At 31.0% G+C, this 9,861-nt stretch overlaps 1 protein-coding gene across 1 annotated transcript; it reads right to left on the reverse strand.

Moving 5' to 3' along the window:
- Nucleotides 1-7,193: 7,193 nt before the first annotated feature.
- On the reverse strand, nucleotides 7,194-9,611 carry LOC125835053 (CBL-interacting serine/threonine-protein kinase 11-like). Its single transcript, XM_049514196.1, has 2 exons — nucleotides 8,830-9,611; nucleotides 7,194-8,009 (listed from the first exon to the last, which is right to left on the reverse strand). Exons 1-2 carry the CDS (start codon nucleotides 9,415-9,417, stop codon nucleotides 7,257-7,259), a joined length of 1,341 nt encoding a protein of 446 aa, XP_049370153.1. The 5' UTR covers nucleotides 9,418-9,611; the 3' UTR covers nucleotides 7,194-7,256.
- Nucleotides 9,612-9,861: the final 250 nt, after the last annotated feature.

The following is a 9,861-nucleotide window of genomic DNA, read 5'->3' on the forward strand; positions in this document are numbered from 1 at the left end:
TCTGGATGATCATTTTGTAAGTTGGAGTGTTCAACTGACACAATGGAGATTAGTTGAGGTGTCTATATGTGCATTTCTCAAAGTTGGATTGCTCAGATGTCAGTTGAGGCCAAGTTAAGATGTCTTATCTATGTAACTGTCGAATCCTCTTGACATATGGAGGGGAAAGTCGGTTTAAAAGTTGCTTTAACTAGCATGTTCAGATCTCAGGTATAGCATTTTATTTTGAATTCTCTTTGTTAGAATTCCCGGTTTGTTCACCGCGTAACCTAGATGTTCATTTTGTAGTTGAGGTTTCCTAATCATGGTGTTGTTTTGTACAATATCTCTCTCAAAGTACAAGTGATTTTTGTTCTCATAGATACCATACTCTTGCTTGTGATTTTCTCTTTAATCTACTGGTGTTTCATGAAGAGAAATTCTTCGTAAGGAGCGTTGTCGTGTTTAATGGAATAATGGAAACTATGCAGCGTAAAAATCTGATTTAGTCGAGCTAACAGATTTTGGATACTAGATGCCTATGAGGGCAGTCTGGTGTATAAAGTATCATGCATTCATATAGAGAGTCTAAGGAAGGGCCACAATTCAAGGTGTGATAGTAGACAACATATCCTAATAGAAATATTTATAATTTTGATCAAAGCTTATATGGTTTGATTATCAAATCCATGACCAAAATATTGTACTTAACTAGTGTATCAATTTTTCAGGGTACCATTTTTGAAATCTGTTATAAACAACTCTACATTTTTATACAAATAGTTGGGTAAATTTACTCTTTTTTTCTGTCAGTGTACATAGATTGTATATGATTATACACATTATATATGAATTATACATATATTATATAGCCGCCGATGATTTTAATTTAATGCATAGATGGACGGGCTGTTTAAATTAATTTTCTTTACAGTAAATTTACCATATAATAAGCCATACAACTTACAAGGCACGCATTTGCAAAAATAAACATTAAAATAGTGAGGTATTTTAATGAAGTTCCACCCACTTTTTTGGGCTATAAACTAGTAAATATTTAATAAAGAGAAATTATATCTTAAGATATAAAAATAAAAATAATTTTTTTTTTAAATTATCATATTCTTAAAAAATGTGTAAAAGAAGAACACAATAAATAATACTCTCTCTATCGCTAATTACTTGTGGACAGTAAAAAAAAGTGGACAAGTACTATATTAGATCTCAAATTTCAATATAAAGAAACAATTTAATTTTAAAATGCTTATTTTCTTTTTATGAAATGACTTATAACTACATAAATATTTATGATTTATTTTAGACCACATATTTTTAAAGGTTTTATTTTTTCTTAAATTTCGTGTTAAGTCAAACTAACTCATATAAATTGAGACGAAGAAAATATTAAATCTCAATTCGGAATTTAGCTTCTCTCCATTTTCCATTCTTTCAATTTTCCTCAAGTTCTTATTCCGAGGAGAGGCACATGTCACAAATTTAAATCAATAGTTGAGATTTAATAAATTAAAGATAAATACTAAGTCCCATTCCCCCTTGTGTACCCGTAGTTACATGTTTCATGATCAATTTACATTTCGTGCAAGTAACATTAGTTTTTTCCTAATTTTGTACCAAAAATTTCCATACTAAAGATCTTTTAACACGTACAGCAGTCTTTGAAAAAGTAGGTAAAGAGGGGACTTCATCTTGTTCCGGTAATTTGGTAGCCGGACTAGTAGGGATAGGGGTCTCATCATCTTCCTCATTTATTTCTACTTCCTCGTCTAATTCTTCCTCAAAATTAGTAAAACATCTATTTAAAGTTTCATGATCTACTTCATTTTTGGAATTAAATTCAATAGGTCGTGAGTCTCGTGTAAAAGAAGTTTCATCAACATGAGTATAATCATTAGTATTAATTCTAAATCTAGGAGGTGGCATATTTTTAGAATTAGAACTACTTCCTCCTCCCCTATTATTTTTTCTTTCCGACATTGGTCTTTTACCACTATATTTTTCCAAATTCATGTTCAAGTTTAAAATAATTAATATTATGAAAAACAAGCAAAGATAATATAACAAAAAAAATAAAATAACTTAATTAATAAACAAATAAAAAATTAAAGTTGGAACGAATGTACCGAACGTCTACGAACCAAAGCCGGAATTGAGAGATGCCAATTGAAGCTTCCGATTTACTTCAAATAAATCTCCGAAATTCGAACTCCAAGTCAATATCACAAAATAATAATTATGAATTTATGAGAGATTGAAAATTAAGAGATTTTATAAGATATTAATGAAATAGTTTGTGAATTTGTGATTTAAATGAAAAAATATGGGTATATTTATAGTGTTAAGGGGTAGAGAGGAGTGGGGGTTGTTTGGAGCCGTTTTGGGCCCCAGCCCAACGGCTAAAAGGGCCCAACGGCTTTATAACGTTCAAATTTTAAAAAAAATAAATAAAAAAAAAGAAAAAAAAATTGACCGTTGAACCGGATCAACCGGATAAAAATCTGGGTTCCGTTTCGGTGCCGATTCTGATACCTATAAGACCAGTTCCTTACCGGTTCAACCGGTACCGAACTTACCGGTACGGGAACGGGACCAAAACCGGACTGGACCCGAAAAAAACCGATCCAATTGCCAGCCTTAGTACTAACTATGATTAAGATAATTAATGACATTGATATATTTATTTTTAAAATATTTTTTTAATCCCCCAATTTTAATTGTTCATGATATCTTTCCTAAATATATAAAAGGGATAAGGATCTGAAAAATATCCCAACTTTGGTCGGATTTGCTGTTGCGATACTAAACTTTCATGAGGACCTATTAGCTCCCTAGACTAATTAATATTGTATTTTAAATATATATATTTGCCCATGTGGACATAAAAAATAATGCAAACTTATAAATAGTAATGTGTCCACGTGGGCACATATATACCTTTAAAATTGTAATGACCCGGAAGGTCATTTTTGGAAATTTTGAATATTCATTTAACTAGAGTAAATTAATTGACGGTTAATTATTAAATAACTAATTTTAGTTAATAATTTTGGATTAAATTTATAATTCTTTTTAATACCATATATCACTTGACCCTTGTAGAAAAATAAATTATTAGGGTTGAGAGTTTTTGGTTCATAACTTAAGAAAAGAAATGGAGACTTACCTGCGTATAGCGGCGACTGGCGTGGAAACCATCCACTGCACTTCACGATCAGGTAACATTCATAAATTCATTAATTATGCAATTGAAAATGTGTATTGAGGTCAAATGTAGTTATAAGTATTATTATCATTATAATAATGTGTGAGAAAGAGTAAGAAGGGAATCAAATTGCAAACTTGATTAATTATATGTATATTTATAAGTTACAGTGGGTTAGAATTGGATTTCGTGCAATCATGTGATCATTACGGCCAAATTCCATTTATGTAATCATAATAACTGTTAGTATTACTTTATATTGGCTTTGAAGAGGAAAAAGGGGATTTGGAATAAGAAAATTGGTATATATTTGTATAAAGTAATTTTGGAATTGAGAAACGATGGTGATTGGCTAATGATAGAAAAATGGTGAATACTAGGAATAATGATTCAATGGTTACAGTTGATTCAGGAGTTAGCGAACCAGTTTTGGATATTTTTCAGATTTTTGTTTATCCATAATTGTCACATTATAAACTATATTTTTGACATATTGAAATAGGTAATTAAATATTAGGGGTATTGTATTTTGTGAATATCCTTAGATTTATGATATTGGAGAAGTTGGGAATTAACCCTAGGCTTTAAATTTGGAGAAGATTGAAAGAGTTTGACATGTTAATTGACATCGAGATTTAAGAACTTGATTATAGATTTGGGATGAGTTTTTGGGTCTAGGTTAGACCTATAGTAGCATGAGTGTTGTTAGTTTTGAAATCTTATTGTGGTTAATTATTTGACTAGATTGCTTTGAGTTGGAAGTTCAACGAAAAGGGAAGGCTCAAGTCCTGAAGTGATTGTTCGATTATTTGAGGCAAGTGGATTTCTAAACCCTTGTTAAGCGTATGAAATTCATGTATTTCCTTGTGGTATATGTTTGGGAGTAATGTGATCAATTGTTTGTGTGATGTGTTAAGAATTGTTTGAAAGACTTGTTGAATCATTGTTGAAGTTGTATCATGATTGTGTTGTTGTGAATTGTGCAATGCTATGAAAATAGTCATCTCCTCATTATTTGTGTTAACATGTCATTTGCGTTGTTCTGAGACATGGTTGTGACAAGTGTTATGTGCATTGAGAAAGAATAATAAATTAAAGAAGATGTACCATTTCGAGGGACGTATCGCGCGCCGCGATGGATACTATATTTCGAGGGACGTGTCGCGCGCCGCGACGGATACTATATTTCGAGGGACGTATCGCGCGCCGCGATTGTTACTATTATCGAGGGTCGTATCGCGCGCCGCGATTGTTACTATTATCGAGGGTCGTATCGCGCGCCGCGATGGATGCATGGACAAATATGTCCCCCATGGGTCCCGGACTGAGAGACAGCGGGTGTGTATCATTAGGTCAGACATGCATCACTATACTTGACATTGCATTTCATTGCATTGCACTTCTTTATTATTGGTGAACTTGATCTTGTGTGTTGCTGATCTTGCGAGTGCCTTTCTATTAAACTTGTGACTGATGAATTTTGGGCTGGTACTAAGCAGGTTGTAGTTGTGGAGGTGGTAATTGATAAATATTGAGCTTGTTGTGGGGAATATATGATTGTTAGAATGTTGTTGTTGAGATATGTGCTTGTAAATTGTGAACTGTTAGGTTGGGCTGGTTTTATATAGATTATAGTTGTGAAGGTTCGGTTGGAGTGTAAGGAGTACTTGTATTCTATCCCCTTAGCTCGTGTTTAGAGGTTTACTTGCTGAGTACCGTGTGGTTTGGTACTCACCCCTTGCTTCTACAAATTTTTGTAGGTTACGAGCCTGGATTTTTGTGGTACTTGTCATTCTCTTCTTTTCCAAGGCTTCTGGGAGATTTGTGAGGTAGTTGTTTGTCTTCTCAGCGATCCTTCTTACTCCTGTTTATGATCTTGTTCTACTCTAGAAACAATGTCATATGAGACTTGTATTTTTCTTTTGATTCAATAGTAATACTTTAGAGGCTTGTACACGTGACAACCAGATTTTGGGGATATATTTGAGTTTATTATTAAAAAATTCAGCATTTTATTGTAATGGTTGAGTTTTAGGCTGACTTGTCTTGGTGGGTTAAGACGAGTGCCATCACGTCCATTTTTGGGTCGTGACAAAAATACACTATTAAATAGTTCATGGGTAAAAAATACGATATTAAATAGTCTAGGAAGGTAATAGGTCCTTATGAAAGTTTAGTATCGCAACAACAAATTCGACCAAAGTTGGGGTATTTTTCAAACTCTTATCCCTATATAAGAACTTTTCTTACTTGCCTTCAATTAATTTTAAAAATCGTACTTAGTTCTATTTTATTTTATTTTGCTTTTTTTTTATAAAAAAAATTCCAATTGTTTTTAATCTAATTTTGATACTTTGAAAAAGAATTAATTGCAATGTTTCAACGAGAAGGTAAATTTGGATCCTCGTACTTTAAAAAAATATATTACTAGAATTTAGTGTAATTTTTTTTCAAGTCGGGCAAGCATTGTAAATAAGATAGCAATCAAATATGTGATATATTTGACAAAATAGATATTAATATAATACAAATAATTGAAAATACATATTATAAGCCTTCAAAGTTCCCTGATTACGCTGCTTTAAAAAAAAAGTAAAAAGAATAAAAAAAATTAGTGGCTAGAAATGTAGAATTGTCTAATATTTTGGGAGTAAATATATAAAATATTCATTATCTTAATTATAATTAATTTCAACCATTAATTTATATCTATAACATAATATATCTCTCATCCAAATAAAAACTTAGAGAAAATGGACAGAATAAAAATAGAGAGGAGTCGAATCCCAAATTCCGTAATAGAGCATATGCATACAAGTCAAAACATTAATATAGGAAATAAGACAAGTGGTAGAGCAAGAGCAAAACAAGCTTTGATGATGAGTTATTCGTGCGATCTCATTTCTTCGATAAGATGTAATAAATATTATTTTCTAACTATTTGATTTTCAATAATTATTGGTATGATTAATTTAAATTCATATCATTTATAGTTGACTAAAAAAGAATATTCTCGCTAATATAAATTTCTTTATATCAATTTTCAAGACTCAAACTCACAACTTCTTATTTTCTTATTAAGAAAATATAAGAAATATTTTTTTATATAAATTAAACACATAAGTGAAATAAGAATAAGTCAAAAATTGGAGGTTGAAGAGACAAAGATAACAAAGATCTCTCTTCTGTCGGCTGATAATTAAAAGTCAATTTTTTATATTTTGATAGTAAATTTGAATATAGAAGTTTTTATAAGAATAAACCAAAAATTATTTATTTGAAAATTATATAAAAAATATTATAAATTACAATGACTAATAATTTAAAATATTTTAAATACATATTAAAAAAATAATTTAAAAAATTGGCCACATAAATTAAGACGATGAGAGTATTAAAAAGAACACGGCAAAATCATTTGGCCAACAACCAGGGGCAGACTTCTATTATTCCAAGAGACAACACGACCTATTCTTCTTTATTTTTAATTAATATAATCATATGATATTTTAAATTTACTGATTCGATTAATTTAAATTAATGTTTGATAGAGAAATAGAGCTAAAACTTATTTAAAAGGGTAACTTCTTTTAATTATAAATTTTATTTTCAGAATTTAAATCTGAATCTCTAATTTACAATCAAATTAAAATATCTCATTGATTATTATTTACGATATGATATTCATTCAATTATCATTCACACTATCTACTTTTTAAAGGAAAAAAGTAAAATATAAATAAATTTAAGTTATATATACGCGGCAAATAAGAGAATTTTCATACCAATTTAACACATGCTAGAGATTTGTTATAATTTTAATTATTAGGTTACCAACTAATTTTTACACACACAATAATAGTGTAGTTTTATTTCTCACAACAAAATTTTCAACCCACATACGAAAAAAAATATTAACAGTATATATGGGTAAGTGATGAATAACTTCCCTTTTACACACCTCTTTTTTTTAAAATGTTTAATATACTCTCTCTTTATTATGTACAAAGCACACTCACTTGTGATCAAATACAATTATGAATCTACTGACTCTAAATTATGGATCCACCTCTGTTGAGATCAGTACTTTCATCGGCTGTTGGCCGAGAATTACTGGCTTCATGTTATTCTTCAATATTTGTTTGTACATATCAACATCACCAACTTTTCGACGAACCTCAACAACAACAAACCCATCTATCACTCTGTAAATTTCCATGCTCATAATCAATTTACCTTTCTTCAACTCTATTCCCCATTCTTTTTTCTTCTTTAACCTCATATTCTCCTTCTTTGCCATTTCTTCTACCTTCTCCATTACTATCTCCAATGACCCTTCAACAACTAATCGTTCGAAATCCTCTAAAGGGTTAAAACCGTCATTTAACAATCCTGAGAGGTCTAATCCCATAGAGAATGAAATTATATCAAAAGCATTCAAATAAGAATTCTTGTTCTTGTCATCTCCCTCCTTGACCTCTTCTATTTCCGCGCTAGGCTCATCTTGACCTGTCGAATCTGAATTCTGAATTCGTCTATGAGGCTTACCGTCTTCCTCACAGAATTTAACGCGTTTCAAGCCTTTCTTAAACCAAGGATCATTCATGATTTCTTCAATGGTTATTCTTGTCATTGGATTTGTATCAAGAAGTCTACGTAAAAATCGTTTTAACTCGGATGACATCCATTTTGGACACTTGTATTCTCCATTGATAATCTTATGGTACATCCCCATAAGATTTGAATCATGAAATGGCAAATATCCAGCATTTAACACAAACAAGATGATTCCACATGTCCAAATGTCCGCCTGTTAGAAAATAAATTAATAAAAAAGTAATAAGAAAGAATTGGAGATGTCAAAATAAACTTCCTAAAAGAAATATTACTCATATATAGACAAATCCTTTCCCAATACAATAGAATCCTAAATTGACTTTGTCACTTCTCATAAAAAGGATGAATTCATTATCGATGTGAAAACAAACTTCCTTAAAGAAATATAATTCCTATATAAACAAATCTCTTCACGATATATAGAATCCTCAAAATTGGCTTTGTCACTTCTCATAAAAAAGATGAATTCATTATCGATGTGAAAACAAACTTCCTTAAAGTAATATAATTCCTATATAAACAAATCTCTTCACGATATAATAGAATCCTGAAATTGACTTTGCCAATTCTCATAAAAAGGACTTCATTCGCAATGTGAAAATAAACTTCCTAAAAGAAATATTACTGAGTATATAGACAAATCCCTTCACAATACAATAGAATTCAAAATTGACTTTGTCACTTCTCATAAAAAGGACAAATTCAATCACAATGTGAAAGCAAACTTCCTTAAAGAACAAATCCTTCACGATACAATAGAATCCTGAAATTGACTTGGTCACTCCTCACAAAATGGATGAATTTATCAAATTAAAAGATGAATATTCACATATCACATTTATAAGATCTTCGAGATTTGATTTTGCAACTTTTTACAAACTTAATCTAAATTTTATGCCTTTTTTACCAAATTCCACATCTAAGTGCTCTAAAAATCATTTTCATATATATGCAATTTGTAAGTCGTCATAACAGATCATTTCTTCTACGTAAAATTATATAATTTAACATACCTTAGCTCCATCATATCCTTTTTTTGTTAAAACATCTGGTGCCACGTAAGATGGGGTCCCACAAAGCGTGTGTAACAACCCATCTTGTTGTACTTGTTCCGTTAACGCACTTAGCCCAAAATCAGAAACTTTCAAATCACCATTTTCATCAATAAGTAAATTTTCTGGCTTCAAATCACGATGGTACACACCTCGAGAATGACAATAACGAACAGCAGAAATGAGTTGCTGGAAAATTTTCCGACTTTGATCTTCAGAAAATTTTCCAGATTTAGCAATTTTGGCGAACAATTCGCCTCCTTTAACAAATTCCATGACGAAGTAGATCTTCGTCTTGGTAGCCAACACTTCGTCAAGTTTGACGATGTGTGGGTGTCGTAGAAGTCTCATAATTGAGATCTCACGTTTGATATTCGCCATTAAAATCGCGTTACTAACTCTTGTTTTGTTAATAATTTTAATCGCCACGCTACGGCCATCTTTGATGTCCCTAGCGTGGTACACTTTGGCAAATGCGCCACATCCTAGGAGTTTTCCTAACTCGTATTTGTTGAATATTGTGGTTTCAGAAGAAGAGAATAAGGCCATAGTCAGCGTGTATGCGCCGACTAAAGCCTCGATGAAAATCTACGTTCGATCTCGGAAATTAGTAAATCGAGATCGAACTAGGGATAATTTATGATAAAGAAGCAAATTGATAGAGCAATTTTTGGAGTTTGTTGAAGTTCTCTGAAAAGGGGATTATAATCACACAAAATAAGAAGAAAAAATTATGAATCCCCACAACTTTTGCGTTTCTGGCCACTATATATATACAGCTCGTTTTTTTTGTTTTTTTAGTTTAACAATAAAAAAAGTTAGTAATACATTAAATGTAGAAAGTGAATGTCTATCCTCACACGTCATTATAACATCATTTTTTTCTACTATCCTTTGTTCTTTAGTTTTAATTTATGTGATATTTTTGTGTTTTGAATAAGTTAAGGTGCATAAAGATTAATTTGGATGCTATTAATTATAAAAAAAATATTA

The sequence above is a fragment of the Solanum verrucosum genome, unplaced genomic scaffold (genome assembly GCF_900185275.1).
Source record: "Solanum verrucosum unplaced genomic scaffold, falcon-dt-bn FXZP01000220.1, whole genome shotgun sequence".
NCBI lineage: Eukaryota > Viridiplantae > Streptophyta > Magnoliopsida > Solanales > Solanaceae > Solanum > Solanum verrucosum.

Bases quoted from the DNA above. Each gene is read 5' to 3' on its own strand.
- LOC125835053 (XM_049514196.1), bottom strand. From the start codon at position 9,417: ATGGCCTTATTCTCTTCTTCTGAAACCACAATATTCAACAAATACGAG. The intron at 8,010-8,829 runs GTATGTTAAATT...ATTTTCTAACAG, and splicing joins AAGGATATGATGGAGCTAAG to GCGGACATTTGGACATGTGG.